Raw genomic sequence first — 17,978 nt, forward strand, 5'->3', positions numbered from 1 at the left:
GTGAGGTTTATAAACTGCATGCTACGTTAGTTAACCATTAGATGTGTCAGCTGACTTCATTATCTAGGTGATTAAACTGCTACTGGACATACTGACTCCTTAAGATGTTGGTTTATCTCTGGTATGACAGAAGTGAAATCAGAACCTGTAATGTGTCGTTATATGTGAAGATGAGGTGGGACTCTGTGCTGGTCAGAATAATGCCAGCAGTCGGCCGTGCTCTCCGTCTCAGGCCAGTGCTGGTGTTATTAAGACCAACGTGGAGGCGATGCAGCAGCTGGTTTTAAGGTGGAGATAGTAAACGACTACATCGACATACATCCTGAACATCCAGTGCAAATATTAAGAGTCATTTTGTTAAAGTCCCCATGAAACGGAGGTAGGAGCGTCTCTGACTGCTGCAGTATGTGAGCGGTGTACAGTTACAAGAGGGATTTAGATCAACTCATTCACATTTGATTGGGCCGCTAAGAAGTAGTGTTTCTAAGAGTGTAGCTGGATCCGGAGCTCCAGAGGACCACTGGCTCCTCGCTCTCCTGCTGTTAGATCAGGAGGCTGGAGGAGGTCAGATCAGGGTGGAAGGTCACCGCCGCGCTGCACTGACAAAGAGTCCGTTGAATGAATCAGACTTCGGCCACTTTGTTTTAGAAATGAAAACAGCGTTCAGTGAATGAGCTCCAGACCGAGTTAAAGGAAACACTACTGCTCCTGCTACTACTGTACTTTATCTCTCAGCATCTCGAGCCATCTTGTCTTCGTGCTCCACTGAGACGCTCTCATCCAGATCTCTTTATACATCCATGATTCTGCCCTCTGATATCCAGAAACACCGTCTCCCTCTATATACTGCTCTGTTAGCTGCTTCCATCAAACAACTTATACTGATACCATCCACAAACGGGTGGCTAGCTAGTCGCCCAAAGTCTCATTAGATTGGCATATAAGTAGAGGTTAAACAGGACTCAACAGGACTACACTGAGAATGTGTATATTTGACTTCATGGGGACTTTCAGCTGCTGGTATGAGACTCTCTTCAGCCTTCTATATGAAGACCAAGAGAAGTGGACTTCCCTCTGTTGATCTCTCTCCTCCGTCTCTCTGACGTTTCTGTTTCTCACCCTCTCACTCTTCCTCCTCTCTGTGATTCTCACCTGTCTGTCTCATCTCACCTCCCTCCAGGACGGTCAAAGTGGACGTCTACGACTGGGACAGAGACGGGAGGTAAGTTCTCACGCTCCCTAGGGGGGTGGGGGGTTCAGTCTCATTATGAGGTAATAGAGCTGATGGACGGCTCCACCCGCCTGGCACAGGCTGGGTAATAAATCAAAAACAACCCTGAGGTGAGAGGTTGCGTCTGAGTGGACAGGAGGTCCAGGAGGTCCAGGAGGTCCAGGAGGTCCAGCAGGTCCAGGAGGTCCAGGAGGTCCAGGAGGTCCAGCAGGTCCAGGAGGTCCAGGAGGTCGGGGGTTAATGAGCGCTGACCGCCGTACCTCCGGAGCTCCTCTTCCTCGCTGACAGAGGGTTACTGTAGGGGCTCACTGGAGACCTCGGGGGGGTTTCAGGCTGTCTGGCCTCGTCTTACTGCTTAACATAAACCTCAGTTAGCATTCACTTGAAGCTCTTGTGTTATTTTTGTATAAATCTCCAGATCCCTCTCTGAGACACAAGGACAGAAGAGGGACATGTTTGTCTTCAGGTCTGACGCAGTGGTTCAGTCACTTTTTCAGGATTTGACAGACGTTTCTGTTCTGTCTGTCTTCCAGTGCATTTCGGCGAAGAACTTTTTGACGACAAGCTATTATCAGAGATTTCAGGCTTTAACGTTAAAACAGGGACATGATGGTGTCTCATTCTGACAGAGTCCTTCACACAGAGGAGATTACACTCAGCGATACCAGTGAAGTCTGTTCTCTCCTCAGTGCTACATATACATATATATATATATACAGTATATTCTAAACCAATGGGAGACGTCTCTGTGACTGCGTCCACTTCTTATATCCAGTCTGTGTGTACAGACATGGTCACAGTGTTACTGTGTGTTACACCTGGTTCTCCTGGTGTTGCATATTTGGGATGTTGGGTTTAAATATACTGTATATATATATATAGTGATTATATCAGCGTTCATATCCACATGCAAGAATGACATTAACAAAGTGCTCACACTTCCTTAGCTTCTCTTGTCTCATCTAAACCTTATAGCTTTGTTACTGTTTCCTCTCCTCCCCCGTCGTCGTACTTCAGTATTTCATCCTCCTTCCTTCCCCGCTGGGAGATGAACTGGTTGTTTGCTCCTTGAGGATTCCCCTCTAAATATCAGCATTACCCAGGCAGCGCTGGTGTCACGCACAGCTCCAGGTGGTGATATATTTGGATGCAGAGATGATCTGAGGACGTGCAAGGAGTTGATATTTACCCGTCTGATGATGCCGGAGGGGACGCGGAGAAACAAAATCATGTGCTGAACTCCTGAAAACCTTCTTCCTCCGAGGGACCCTCTCAACACGACAAGATGTAAGGGCCAGAACGAAAAGCTGGCCCTTAAATCTTGACCAAGCACTGGGGAAGTAGTGAAATCACGAACCAGGCAGGCTCCATGTGGAGTTAGATTAATAGATTACCCAGGACATTATCCGTCAACTGGTATTTAACGTGTTTGATGGTCGACTCATCATCTGAACGGAGCATTTTTAAATGTTCTGCTCAGTTACATCTCATCCACAACACACGATGAAAGTGGAGGAAATCAAAACCAAAAATTAAGAAGACATTTCCACCATAAATTGGTGCATAACAATTTACCAGAATGCAGAAAATTACTTTTTCTGTTGCTCTTTAAGTTTCACAGTTACAGCGTAGAAAGTCCGGTGACAGCGACTGCATCATGTGGTCCACTAATCGATTGTTCTGGTCTTAGTCCACTAATCGATTGTTCTGGTCTTAGTCCACTAATCGATTGTTCTGGTCTTAGTCCACTAATCGATTGTTCTGGTCTCAGTCCACTAATCGATTGTTCTGGTCTTAGTCCACTAATCGATTGTTCTGGTCTCAGTCCACTAATCGATTGTTCTGGTCTCAGTCCACTAATCGATTGTTCTGGTCTCAGTCCACTAATCGATTGTTCTGGTCTCAGTCCACTAATCGATTGTTCTGGTCTTAGTCCACTAATCGATTGTTCTGGTCTTAGTCCACTAATCGATTGTTCTGGTCTTAGTCCACTAATCGATTGTTCTGGTCTCAGTCCACTAATCGATTGTTCTGGTCTCAGTCCACTAATCGATTGTTCTGGTCTTAGTCCACTAATCGATTGTTCTGGTTTTAGTCGACTAATCGATTGTTCTGGTCTCAGTCCACTAATCGATTGTTCTGGTCTCAGTCCACTAATCGATTGTTCTGGTCTTAGTCCACTAATCGATTGTTCTGGTCTCAGTCCACTAATCGATTGTTCTGGTCTTAGTCGACTAATCGATTGTTCTGGTCTTAGTCGACTAATCGATTGTTCTGGTTTTAGTCGACTAATCGATTGTTCTGGTCTTAGTCCACTAATCGATTGTTCTGGTCTTAGTCCACTAATCGATTGTTCTGGTCTCAGTCCACTAATCGATTGTTCTGGTCTGATTTCCATGAAACCTCTGAGCACATCTCTGGAGCTTCAGTGTGATTCTTTGTGTGAACTGACCTCGTGTTGTGTCGGTCACGTTTACACACCTACTCCCAAACTTCTGTCGTCTGTCCCTCCCTGCTTCCTGCTAACGTTATCCGTTCATTAGCCCCATTCGGGACCGGCTCTTTCCATCACACCCACGTGATTCATTCACTTTTATCTTGTATTGTTCATTTTTGCAACAAAGAGAATAATAACTCACGTCAGTGTGATTTTTATCGGATGACATATTAGAAACAACGCATCGGACTCGGTGTGCAGAGCTCTTTAGTGGACTAAGACTTTCTCTGGTGGAGGTTCAGCCCTCATGGTGAGACGTTTTCAGCTCAGTCTGCTGACAAAAAGTGGCGGAATAAAAATGACTTAATACAGCTTTAAAGGGCCTGTTAGTAAGAATCATAATGTCTTGTTAACAGCTTCACCTGTGTCCGTTAAGTCAACTAAAGTCAGCGTCCTGTTGCTGGCGCTTGTGCTCGCTCTACATAGACATGAAGGAGCATCGCTCAACACAGTGAGGAGACACACGTCAGCTAAAAGCACAATATCACTCTATATTTCAGCTGCTTGGCAGTAATGTTAGCTGACCAGACCAAGGTCTCTCCATGAATCAATGCTGATCCTAGTGTTGGCTTTTCCCGCCTCAGCCTCCCGACCGCGGCCGGAGGGAACGGGGGAGACGCCGGAGTTTTGGTCGTAGACGATAACGTTTCTCTCTGCGGAGCCCCGTCACTTCACAAGACACGGGAAACCTCTGTTGGTCTGGAGGAGCTGCAGCAGTTATTTCTGCACAAACGTCCACTGAACATTCACTAGATATTCTCAGAGCTAAACTAACTCTTCTGCAGTGTGGAGTGAGCAGCATGCACGGGAGAGGTGGAGAGAGAGAGAGAGAAGGAGCGTGGTGTGTGAGTGAAGGCAGGCAGAGGAGCAGAGGAGCAGAGGAGCAGAGACTCCGGTCCTGGAGACCAAAGCTCCGGTCTCCCCCGCGTCCTCCGACCGCGGCCAACACTGTTTAACAGCTTCACTAGATACAACCAAGAGCTTTTGGTGCTTCACTGGAGTTTGTGTTGGAGTCTGAGTCTGAACAGCGGAGACACACGAGAGACCATGAGACACACGAGAGACCATGAGACACACGAGAGACCATGAGACACACGAGAGACCATGAGACACACGAGAGACCATGAGACACCGACCAGCAAGGATTTATACCTGGAAGAAGTTAGTTACAGTAACTGGGCGTCATGTTTCTGATGTACTATAACTATTCTCCTCTCTGTTGTCTCTCTGTGTGTGTTTCTGTCTCAATCAATCGTTCTTCCAGTCACGACTTCATCGGAGAGTTCACCACCAGCTACAGAGAACTGTCCAGAGGCCAAAGCCAGTTCAATGTTTATGAGGTAAAATACAATAAAAGCAAAGAATAAGTTGGTCAGCAGGTAATTAAAAAGGAATCCAATACTTGGTCCAGAACTTTCTTTTCCTGAACACGTGTCAGATACGTAGCGTTGTTTTGTTCCGTCGATAGTTCCTTCACAGCGTTATATATTATTCATTTGAGTAATGTTTTCTTTTGTTATAAATTCCAGCCCTCATCTGAGGACAATATATTATTGACATCCAGCCACGGGAGCTCAGGCATGCTCTGAATAATAGCAGAAACTCATTTCTTGTTTCCTGTCTTGCGGTTAAAGGTGTTGAATCCTAAAAAGAAAGGCAAGAAGAAGAAATACGTCAACTCAGGCACGGTAAGAGCTGCTGGAGTGTGTTTGATCAGCAGCCGTCTCATGTCAGAGCGGTAAACGATGGATGGTGTTTGGTGTTGGCTTTGAGCCTCGTCGTGATGCGTCTCTGTCCTGTTTCCTCTCCGGCTTCAAGGTCACTCTGCTGTCCTTCAAAGTGGAGTCAGAATGCACGTTTGTCGACTTCATCAGAGGAGGGTAAGAGCTCAGACTCTGATGTTTCATCATGTTTACAGACACTAAATATTCACTGTTTTGCCCTTATTCTAAAAAAAACAACAACAATATTCCTACTAAGCTGTTTAATATTCCAATGATAAAAAAAAAGAAAAGATAAATGACAATAATAAGATATAATAACTTCAATAAGATAGAAAGTAGAGAAGAGAGAAAAATAAGTGACAACATGAATACAATAAAAATATAGAACTATAAATACGTATGAAAATCAGGATTGCGATGTATCTCTGGCTGGCGTTATCGCGGTTTTGCACGTTTTTTTCTCGTAAATGTACGATTTTATTGTCTCTCAAATTTGTGATTTCTTTTTCTCATAAATTTGCCATTTTAATCTCAGAGACCCTTAACCACGGGATCCTGCCGACAACGCCAAAGTGTAATGGAAATTCAATTAATATTCCGAAATGAGTCCTAATGAACGTTGAAATAAGGATCTCGAACAGATGAAATGTCTGTTGTATTTTATTCTTGCAAGAAGAGGCACTGGTTATACAGAGTCACACAAAGTCTGCAGAAGAGTGCCCTGCAGGAGATTATTACAATGTGAGTATATAGAAATCTACAACAGGGACTGTGAGGAAAGGAGTTGTTTTACTCAGACAGTGTCCCAGTAAAAGTCAACACTCAGTACTTTCCCACTACATGAGACGAAGAGCACACAGACAGGAACTCTCCACTGTTGCATAAAGAGACATCATTACATACAATGGCATTTTCCATTACAGGATCCTTGTTTTTTTCTCATAAATATACGACTTTTATTTAGTAAATTCAGAGTTTTTTTTTCTGAATATTCCCCCCTCTCCTTCCCCCGGCTCCATAATGATTATTATATTGATACGCCATATTATACTGTACCTCTGTGATCTGAGCTGCAAGTTGATCTGGAAGTTGATTTTTTATAGTTTGAAATCAGTGGCTGCCTGCAAAGCATGAGCAGAATACAGGATGTGATGTGTTGTAATCAGAGCTGTCAATCCATTCAAATACTTAATCGTGATTAATCCCACATGATTTATCTGTTCTAAATGAACCTTACAGGGAGATCAGTCCAGTATTTAATCCTCTTATCAACATGGGAGAGGACTAATATGCTGCTTTATGTAAATGTATGTATATATTTATTATTATAAATCAATGAACACAAAACAATGACAGATATTGATCCAGAAACCCTCACAGGTACTGCATTTAGCATCAAAAAGTATTATATAACATGAATCAAACTCTTAGAGAAAGTCTTCAGCAGTGAACCGTAACCCAACAGCAGCAGAGAGCAGTGTTTCCCGTCCCGTCTTCAGAGCGTGAAGCGCTGCTACAGACTGTGTTGTGTGAATCACGGTGCTGATCTCCGGCCTCGTGAGCCGTTGATGAGTTTCTCTCTCTGGACTTCTGTAAATGTGTTCCCATCTGGAGCTGCTGGCACAGTCCTCACATCTCTGCTCTGAATGATACTGATGTGCTCAATCTCCCACCAGGACACAACTCAATTTCACCGTGGCCATCGACTTCACAGCGTCCAACGGTAGGACCGCCTCACGTCTCTGTGCATGCAGCAAATGTCCTCACATCTGTTGTTCGGTGGAAATGTTTGTGATTGTCACAGTTATTACTTTAGTCATGGACTGAATCCTCCTCTTTGTAGTATTTCACGATTGTCACTGCACATATGAGAGATGTGCTTAGAATATATGTATTGTGATATGCAGGGGTTTGCATTCACAATAAAATCTCCCTCAAAACTTCCTGTTCCATGTCTGCATGCTTATCCTGCCAGACTTATTTTATTCAGGTCTTAATTAACTTCACTGATGAAGAAATAAAGCCACGGACACACCAGGAACGTCAGCAGCGCGTGGCGGCTGCGTTACCTGTTGTTTTTTATTCCGGCGTCCGTGTTAACAGGTTAGAGCAGCCGCACTGCTCAGCTGCGTCTCTTCTAGAGATTCAAGGTCTCGCCTATTTTTGCTGTGAGCCGCGCGGTTCACAGCAACAACAGACGTGAAGGTGATCTATTGACTGTATATTAACATCATACCAGCAACACTACTACAGTTTACAGGTCTGTATCTGTAGAAAATGTTACAGAGATAAAAAAAAGTAAAGATTTATTTTTTGATCAACACTTCCTGCTTTCATTTCAAAATAAAAGCCTTCAAGCATTTTTTTTCTGTGGAAAGAATTACTTAATTTTTTAACACAAGGTTTTTATTCTGAAATATTTGCAGGACAGTGTTGTAGAACATGCAGTGACTTGGAGAGCTCCATGAATGAATATAGTACGAGGTTTTAATGGTTTTCCAAACTTAACCTTTCTCTGTCTAAAATAAATATAAATTATATTTATAATGAAATGAAATGGTCATTAAAAGACAAACTCTATGTAGAAAGAAAGAGCTGACAGCAGCAGCAGAAACACAGCTGGCGCCAATCATGCAGCCGCCACGCGACTCAGCCGCCACCGACGCAGCCGCCACGTGACGCAGCCGCCACCGACACAGCCGCCACGCAGTGCAACTGCCGTGCTCCTGACGTTCCCAGTGTGGACGAGGCGTAATCTTGATTCTCAGTCAAGTGTTTGGTCGTGTTAATGTCGCCTCATGATTCATCTAATCCCTCTGTGTGTGTGTGTGTGTGTGTGTGTGTGTGTGTGTGTGTGTGGCGGTGCCTCTCTCTCCAGGTAACCCGTCCCAGCCCACCTCGCTGCACTACATGAGTCCGTACCAGATGAATGCGTACGCGATGGCTCTGAAGGCCGTGGGGGAGATCATCCAGGACTACGACAGTGATAAACTCTTCCCAGCGTACGGCTTCGGAGCAAAACTTCCCCCCGACGGCAAGATCTCCCACGCCTTCCCTCTGGTGAGACACATTACGTCACACTCAGTGAACGGAGGGTTCGTCTGCTTCTGGACTGAATACTTCAATAATGAACTAAGTTGATGATCTGGTTTCACTCGGTGAAAAACAAAGTGGCCAACTTGAACTTTCTTCTTTTAGCGGTTTATTACGGCAGGCTTTATGTTTCTGGGTCGTCTGTACGGACATTCTTCCCACCCTCGTGTGCACGATACCTCAATTTCTTCAGATTTGTCACAAACGTCCACTTGGACTCATAAAAATATCAATCAATCAATCAAACTTTATTGATATAGCACCTTTCAAACAAGTCAAATGACATTCAAAGTGCTGGACAGACGACTGACAAAATACAGATTTAGAGACGAATGCACCAAAACAACCAAGATAAAAGTTCTTAGAATAAGAAAGCAATAAGGGATGGGTATTTAAGATAATAAAAGATAAATAAAATACAAGGAAATAATACAAATACAAATAAATAGATACAAATTATGAAACTACACAAAATAAGCAGATTGTATTAAAATAATGAAATTTTACTAAAATAAAATAGAATAAAAGAGATAATAATGATCAGCAATAAAACATTGATGAATAGAATAAACACTTTAAATAATTATAAAGAATAAAACCATAACATTATAAAACACTACATAAAAGCCAGACTAAATAGATGGGGTTTATAAATATTAATATTTCCAGCTCCTCTCAGTTCCTCTGAAGGTTGTTCCAGATGCTGAAAACAGCATCCCCAGATGTTTTAACAACTAGAAGAGAAGAAGCGGAGGATCTGAGGGTGGGAAGGTGGTCTGGTGCACGGCCACGTGGTGCCGTGTTATAAACTAATAACAGCATTTTAAAATCAATATGAAAACTAACAGGTGACCAAGTCTAAATAACCTCCGCTAACATCTCTGCCTAGTTTTATAGGAAAGACGCTCCAAACCACCTGGATGTAACGCTGCAACCAGAGAAGAGACCAGATGTGTCAGACTGTTCTTGTTGTTCTCGGTGCTGTTAGATCGCTGCCGGACCGTCCCGGTAAAACAGGTGCCTGCTGGGAAAATACTGTCTTTGACAGCAGTGAATGTTGCTTTTGAAAGATTAAACGCCAACAGATCTGTCTTAAAGCAGAATACTTCATCAGATAAAAACATGTTGGGAAATAGGGAAAAGATTACAGACATCTTTTTTTAAACATTTTGACTTTTGGACTGAAACAATGAGAGAGAACGAGCGCCGCATAATAAACCCACGTTCATATTTCAGATCTTTATTTGATAGTAGATCCATTAAATTGCACATGATCGATCAAACTCTTGACGACCAATTAATCGATCGTTGATTAACCGTTAACCTCCCTGGTGATGCCATCTCAGACAGACGTGGATGTCAACTGCTACTTGACTTGTTAGTGGAGGCGTGCAGCCACAGGGCGGTAGTTCTGGTTGATGACTGACTTGTGTCAGCTCTGACTGCTGAATCCCTGTCAGGATGTGAAACGTGTCCGTCTGTTAGATGTCAGGTCTCGCTGCTCACGATGAGCACGCTTCCCTTCTGGACTTTCTTCAAGGCTGACTTTGACCAAATATAAATCAAATCAAACACTGTAAAGCCAGAAAGGAGCAAGAAAGCCGTTTCCTGTGAGCTCCAGTAAAACCGTCCATTAGTGTGGGAGACGTTTTAATGTTGGACGTTGACTCTGGAGGAACCCTCTGTGGACCGGACCTGAGTGCTGCCCACTTAAAACGCCTCTAATCGCTTTGTTTTTGCAGCCCTGGACGGAGACCTTCTGTTTTAAGGTTGTCCACCCGTCCGCCTGTCTGTCCGTCCGTCTATCCGTCCGCCCCTCTGTCCGTCCGTCTGTCCGTCCGTCCGTCTATCCGTCCGTCTGTCCGTCCGCCCCTCTGTCCGTCCGTCTATCCGTCCGTCTGTCTGTCCGCCCCTCTGTCCATCCGTCCATCCCATTGAATAGAATTTTCTTCAAATTTGGCACAAACGTCCACCTGGAAAAACATATTTTTGGCCATAACTCAAGAATTTATATGTGAATTATGACAATTTCACACAAACATCTAACACAGGTGTACATTTAAAGCATCAGGAGGCAGATCGGAGCACATATGATTAAAACAAGTTATTTTTATAAAACGGTCTCTATATCCTGACAGTAGTATCTGAAGCAGGTAACCTGATAAATATCATGTCCCTCTGTGTCCTCCGGTGTCCTCGGTGTCCTCCGGTGCTCCTAACGGCATCTGCAAGATTTCACAGACCGGAAGAAAACAAGCAGTCAGAGCTGATCTGAGGTCTGCTGTCCAGCTGCCGTCTCTGAGAGCCGGCTGTCAATCACTCTGAACTCTGACCAAACGGTCAAACTAGGCAGCGCTGATCAGATATGGATCAATAATCTGTTACGTTAATGTCTATTTCTCTCCTCAGATGTTCTCAGAATCATCTTGTAGTGCACGGTTTAGCTGGAACATGAGAAAGTTTGTGACGCCGCTGCCATTGTGAAATCTGTTGAAGGAACGCCAAGTTCTGGTCACATGACCGGAGCTCAGCCAATAGGAACGCTCGCTCTCTCTGAAATGACCTGATTGGTCAAAGTCTCCCGTCACGGGCCAGATGTTCTAAAGCCTGAAAACAGAGCCATGAGGAGGAGCAGAAGTCTAGTTATCTCTCAGAACACTTGAATTACAATATGCTGAAAGGTTATTATCGGATGTCTGCCCAGTGATGCCAAACACATACTGACTACTGAAGCTTTAAGGTAAATTTTGAACTGATATAAAAAGTGCTATTAATTTGTTAATTAGTCTCGATTCACTACGGACAGTCATGTGATTAATCCTGATTAAATATCTGAATCGATTGACGGGATATTGTCAAATCAATAACTGTGTAATATTAGTGCTACATGTAGTCGATGAGAGGAACGGCTACATGAACCCACAACATGGTGGAGTCGTCTGGCGAAGGGAACTCTGAACCACGCTGCTCATCCAGAGAACAGAAGTCCGTCTGTTTGATGCTGTGAGAAAGAAAACAACAGAAACATATTCATGATGCTTCGACCAACACGATGGAGACTTCAGTGATTAGCAAAGCAAAGCAGGAGACGAGTGTCTCCCAGGTCGGTTCCTGTAGAGGCACTGAGGAGAACAGGACATGAAGAAGGAGAGTGTTATATATATATATATATATATATTATATGTGGTGCTCTGCTCTGAGGCTGCAGGAGGAGATTAGTGGGCGTCTTTTTAAGACGATAATAATATGAGCAGATCTTTTCATATGGGTGTAAACATCTCAATGACACGCCTCCGGTCTTTCATTAGTCTGACCTGAAACTGTCGTTTTCAATCAGGTTTGTCAAATCCCATGATCCTCTCTGGCTCCCTCCCAGTCAGAAGTCAGCGGTGGACGAGAGCGTCTGCACCCCCCCTCGTCTAGATTCATCACTTTATACAACTTTTGCTCCTCTGTGTGCGAGCGGCCGCTCAATCAGCTTTCCCAATTAGAGTTCACCTCAGCGTGACGAATCCCGCCGCCGTGTCATGCTAAGGCAACTCTAATTAGGAGTCTATTGTTTGGAGACGGCGTGAAGCACATCTCGAATTCATCAAATGTAAAGTTTTACGGCTCACGTAGGACAGATCCTGAGTCAAAATAAGCTGCGTAGAAGTTTTCTGTTTATGCCTCTTTAATTAGACGGTTCAGATAAAAGGTCAGAATAATGAATGAACCAGCAGCACGTGTTCATATTAACTCCTAACAAAGAACATATGCAACTTTAAATAACTCACTTTGGCAATAAATTCAGAGTAAATGTACCTTGAAGCAGTTTCTCTTTCACAAGGACATTAGATGAAATATTAGTCTTTCATGAGGGTTATTGGACGGATTAACTCATCGCTGTTAGAGCTTCATTACCTCACTCTAAAGAAATCCATATTATTAAACAGAAACCTCCGTCTCACGGGGAATAATGCAAAAGTAATCTTGAAGAGAGATAACAGAAAGTCTCTGTGTGTGTGTGTGTGTGTGTGTGTGTGTGTGCGTGTGTGTGTGTGTGTGTGTGTGTGTGTGTGAACCTGCCTTTAAATAAGAGGAGATGATTGGCCGTCAACAGCAGGTCACTGCAACAGAAACACAGACATATGGTAGTTTTAATAATGAGGATAGAAGTGACTTAAATAATTACCGACCAATCTCTGAGCTATGAAGCTATCATGCCTCGCTCAAATCACCGGCAAATAACCAACTTAGAACATCTGGTTTAAGCCCACACCAATCTGTGTTAGAGCCAAACACACCATTGCACCGTCTCAGCCGCTACGTCAGTCGGGCTGTCTTAATAACCGCAACGTTAACAAGCCAACCGCAGGCGATGGCAGCAACCGTCACACCCGCTATGTTCACGTTAGTTTTCTTTTTAAATTCATTGCTATGGGAGCGCCGCAACAGTCTGGCAACCTGTCCAAGGTAGGGGTGGAAGGAAATATGGAAAAAAATCAAATATAGCAATATTATGTTTTGTGATACCGTATCGATTCCCAAAAACACTTCATTGATTTTAAAAGAGACAAAACTTCTACAAAGAGACACAAAACGTCTACAGAGACACAAAACAACCACAAAGAGACACAAAACTTCTACAAAGAGACACAAAACAACTACAAAGAGACACAAAACGTCTACAGAGACACAAAACTTCTACAAAGAGACACAAAACAACCACAAAGAGACACAAAACGTCTACAGAGACAGAAAACAACCACAAAGAGACACAAAACTTCTACAAAGAGACACAAAACAACCACAAAGAGACACAAAACAACCACAAAGAGACACAAAACTTCTACAAAAAGACACAAAACGTCTACAGAGACACAAAACAACCACAAAGAGACACAAAACTTCTACAAAGAGACACAAAACAACCACAGAGACACAACACAACTACAAAGAGACACAAAACAACCACAAAGAGACACAAAACTTCTACAAAGAGACACAAAACAACTACAAAGAGACACAAAACGTCTACAGAGACACAAAACAACCACAAAGAGACACAAAACTTCTACAAAGAGACACAAAACAACCACAGAGACACAAAACAACTACAAAGAGACACAAAACAACCACAAAGAGACACAAAACTTCTACAAAGAGACACAAAACAACTACAAAGAGACACAAAACGTCTACAGAGACACAAAACAACCACAAAGAGACACAAAACTTCTACAAAGAGACACAAAACAACCACAGAGACACAAAACAACTACAAAGAGACACAAAATGTCTACAGACACAAAACAACCACAAAGAGACACAAAACTTCTACAAAGAGACACAAAACAACTACAAAGAGACACAAAACAACCACACAGAGACACAAAACAACCACAAAGAGACACAAAACTTCTACAAAGAGACACAAAACAACCACAAAGAGACACAAAATGTCTACAGAAGCACAAAACAACCACAAAGAGACACAAAACAACCACAAAGAGACACAAAACAACTACAAAGAGACACAAAACTTCTACAAAGAGACACAAAATGTCTACAGAGACACAAAACAACCACAAAGAGACACAAAATGTCTACAGAGACACAAAACAACCACAAAGACACACAAAACAACCACAGAGACACAAACCAACCACACAGAGACACAAAACAACTACTGACAGTTTTCCTAAATTTAGATTTAAAAAAAGCAATATACTGCCTCACTGTACTTACAGTATCACGATATATTGAATGGTAACCATTGCATCGTACATCTGTGCCCGCTGATCATGGATCTTAAACTGCTTTTAAATAGTTTCATTGATTGACTTATCTTCTACCTGTCTTGTATTTATTATGGGCTGTATTCTCAACATCATTGTAAATGAGAGCTTGTTCTCATTGATCTATGGAGATGAAATAAAGACTGAATAAACGATCTAGTGAAGTGAGGTCAGCTGACGATCCTGTTCGTACTCTGTGGATGTGGAGGCCTCCTGTATTCATAATTCCACTCTATTCAGCACAGAAATGTTTTTCTATATTCTGAATATGAGCAACACAAAGTGAATCCAGCGGGGACCTTCGCTGTGGTAAACAAACAGTAAAGCTGCCTCTGGGTGATAACTCTGTTCAAGTTGTGTCTGAAGTTCACAGTTGAAAATAACTAAATGTATTATAGTATTTAAATGCCAGCATGCAGATTAAAAGTGCGATAAAACGCCATCCGAAGCAGAAATGGAGGAGCTACTCCCAGACTGTGGACGGGGGGGTGACAGCTCCACACACCATAAGTTGAAAAACTCAATTTAGTATTCAAGGAAACATTCTCATCGCGGTATTACTCACTATTTCAGAAGATTTCATATTTAACCCTGGCAGGAGGATTAGGAGGCTAAAATTAGCTTAGCTTTGAGTTTGAAACACACCTTTAAAGTTACTGAAACTAATGAGCAACCTGGTCCATTACATCTATTGAATCCATTATTCAGTGTTATTTGGCCTTTCTGTGTTCCTCCAGTTCATCATATTAGATTCATAAGGTAGAAACAATCTATTTATCTACATTAAAGCAAGACGGCGTTAATTCTCAGGACCAGATAATCGACCTTGGCTGCCTTGAGAACGTGTTGTGGGGGTGAATAGATGGATAAGTGGAGCATTGAGAGGAGTGAAAAAGAATCTAAGACACCACTTTGTGTTTGGGGATTTGTTGAAAATAAGAAGGTTCAGATGTCAGTTATTATTATTTTTGAGAGAGATCTTTCTCTCCTGTATTTTTATCACTGAAGAAAGAGCTCAAAGAGTTTCTCACAGGTTTGATGAATGCTCGTCTGAAGAGCTGAATAGTTCAGGCATAACAACGCTGAAGTGTCGGAGTGATTCAATTCAATTCAATACGCTTCATCGGCACGAATGTAACAAGGACAATATCGCCAATGCGTCGAGTAATAATGAGATTAGAAAGAAAAAGAACAAGGTACAATTCATAAAATCAAGAAAATAGAAAACAATTAACAAAAAATAACTTAAATTCAGACGAGTGCAACACAGAAGTGTTACAAGTGAAAATCGTGTAATTCATGTAAGTTAAATATATCCTGTATTTTAAGACATATGACAGTTTCAAGCCAGTCTGTTGTTTCTGTTGATTCAAAACTTTCTAGGTGTAAACACGCAGTGGCCACTTACTGTAATTCAGGCTGTTCTCGTGCACTGTCCATAGCTACAAAAAGTAATGCACTATAATTCGTATATAACCCACGTTTGTATGCAATCCACCTAATTGTTAGCTAGGAAGTATAAAGAGCGACGAAAGTCTGCGTAGGGAGGACTTCGGAGGGGGGGGGGTCTAAAAACACCAGACTGTCACCCAGGAGACCTATATTGGTGCCCCGTGTGAGGCCAGAAGTCAACATTGACGTATTTGTCAAGTAACTTGCGTGTTAAAGTAACGCCACTTCTGTAGTTATTTTCATCCAAACAACAATCTTTTCCTAAACCTAACTAGGTAGATTTATTGGCTTAACACCGCAGGTGCACTGATTGCTCGTCTTGCTGGACATTCGTAGGAAAGTGCACTAAAAATAACAAAATAAGTTATCTTAAGATATCTTACGAACCGTTGAGGATACGTTGCTTAATTAGGTACACCTGTACAGAGGCTCAGTAATATCTAGTTGTCCAATCATGTGGCAGCAACAAAGCACAGAGACATAGTCGAGAGGTTCAGTTGTTGTTCAGAGCAAACATCAGAATGGGGAAGAAATGTGACGTATTTGACAGAAAACATTGATACCCATCTACACCTGGCATTAACATGTGATCTGTATCTGGATAGGGACAAATGCTTGTTAATGCAGGTGCAAACGCACGCAAGGCCACATCTGGAGGTCTAGCTCGCATTGTGATTGGATCTCAGCCAGGTGTCAATTTAAGCCAGACGGCAGCGCCACATTCTGAGGAAAACAAGTGGTCACCTAACTCCGCCTCTTCCCGCTTGCCTAAGCAAGCCTAGTTAAACCTACCAGTAGTTTCAGAACCTCAAAGGGACGAAGCAAAACTGGATCTAGAAATGAACGCATTGCTTCCTTTGACATGAGACGTGCATATCGAGATCTGATCACTCTGTGGGGGCAGAATCGAGACAACGAGGATGCCTTTTAATAACAGTTGTGAATGCAAATGCCCGTGTGTTGGAGGTCGTTATCCAGATAATGTATCTAGAGTCAGATTATATGTGAACTTCAGGTGTGTTTGAATTTGCTGACGATTTCTGTAACTTTCAAAACTGAGAATCGGACATCCATATCCACTTCAGGAACACCCAGATGTGCGGCGGTGATAAAAAAAAAAGAAGGGTTTGACCTTGGCTCGTGAATGTCATTTCAAACATTCCCTCATTCCAGAGCCTTTAAAATGCAGCCGATAAATCTGCAGTAACTGTGTGAGGCTGTCGTGTCGACACGGACCAGAATCTCTCAGGAAACCCAGAACTACAGAGATGTGAGTGTAAATCTAAAAGCACAGAAATGAAACCAGGCTGACTGGGATAGAGTCAGTGAACCTCCAGCTCAGTACACAGACAGTACCACTGAGCAGAACTGCTCATCAAGCCAGTGGTACTGTAGTTCATCCTAAGCAGACACCATGTAGATATAAGGCCGCTGAGTATCTGCTCTTTGCTTGGGTTGAAGCAGGACTCAAGAACAGCTTAAAGGTGCAGTGAATACTCACTCAGCTGTTGGCACATTCACCATGTGTATGGAGAAATAGAGTTAATCAAAACAAGGTGGTTTAGTTTGGTTTCCTCTCAATGGGTTCAACGTTTTCTCTGTTGCAGAACTCCAACACAGAAAACCCAAACTGTGTGGGCATCGAGGGCGTTCTGGAGGCTTACTTCCAGAGCCTGAGAAGTGTTCAGCTGTACGGACCGACCAACTTCGCTCCCGTCATCAACCAGGTGGCTCGGTGAGAGACACGTCTACTTTATGTGTCACATAATCATGCACTAACAAACAAACACAGGCCTTCATACACAGTCATACATAATGTTCCCTCAATACATCAAATCTGCTAATTTACATGAGTTCTATATGCATGTGTCACTTGTCCCGCTCCGTCAGCTGTTTATGTATGCATGTCATGAATACAAAGAAAGAACCCGAGGTGACTCGATGGCAGAAAGAAGGAGACGTGATGAGACGCTCACAGAGACCGTCTGTCAATCATCTCTGTCTTTGTAGAGAAATCACTGTTTACATTTAATATGTCTCCAGATAGAACATCCTTTGGGTGTTTAAAGCTAGGGTTGGTAATGTTGAAGCTCTGTGGAGTGTTCTTGTTTAAAGCTAGGGTTGGTAATGTTGAAGCTCTGTGGAGTGTTCTTGTTTAAAGCTAGGGTTGGTAATGTTGAAGCCCTGTGGAGTGTTCTTGT

The 17,978-nt window shown here is 42.8% G+C and overlaps 1 protein-coding gene across 2 annotated transcripts in view; it reads left to right on the forward strand.

Moving 5' to 3' along the window:
• LOC119486376 (copine-9) overlaps positions 1-17,517 on the forward strand; it is a 148,012-nt gene extending 130,495 nt beyond the window's left edge. For both annotated transcript variants that reach the window (XM_037766462.1, XM_037766469.1), the window contains exons 10-16: positions 1,181-1,222; positions 4,993-5,068; positions 5,363-5,416; positions 5,547-5,608; positions 7,129-7,175; positions 8,331-8,512; positions 17,385-17,517. In XM_037766462.1, coding sequence (XP_037622390.1) covers positions 1,181-1,222; positions 4,993-5,068; positions 5,363-5,416; positions 5,547-5,608; positions 7,129-7,175; positions 8,331-8,512; positions 17,385-17,516 — 595 coding nt within the window. In that variant the 3' untranslated portion in view covers position 17,517. The remainder of the gene's footprint in view (positions 1-1,180; positions 1,223-4,992; positions 5,069-5,362; positions 5,417-5,546; positions 5,609-7,128; positions 7,176-8,330; positions 8,513-17,384) is intronic.
• Positions 17,518-17,978: the final 461 nt, after the last annotated feature.

Source organism: Sebastes umbrosus, chromosome 1, assembly GCF_015220745.1.
Source record: "Sebastes umbrosus isolate fSebUmb1 chromosome 1, fSebUmb1.pri, whole genome shotgun sequence".
Lineage (NCBI taxonomy): Eukaryota > Metazoa > Chordata > Actinopteri > Perciformes > Sebastidae > Sebastes > Sebastes umbrosus.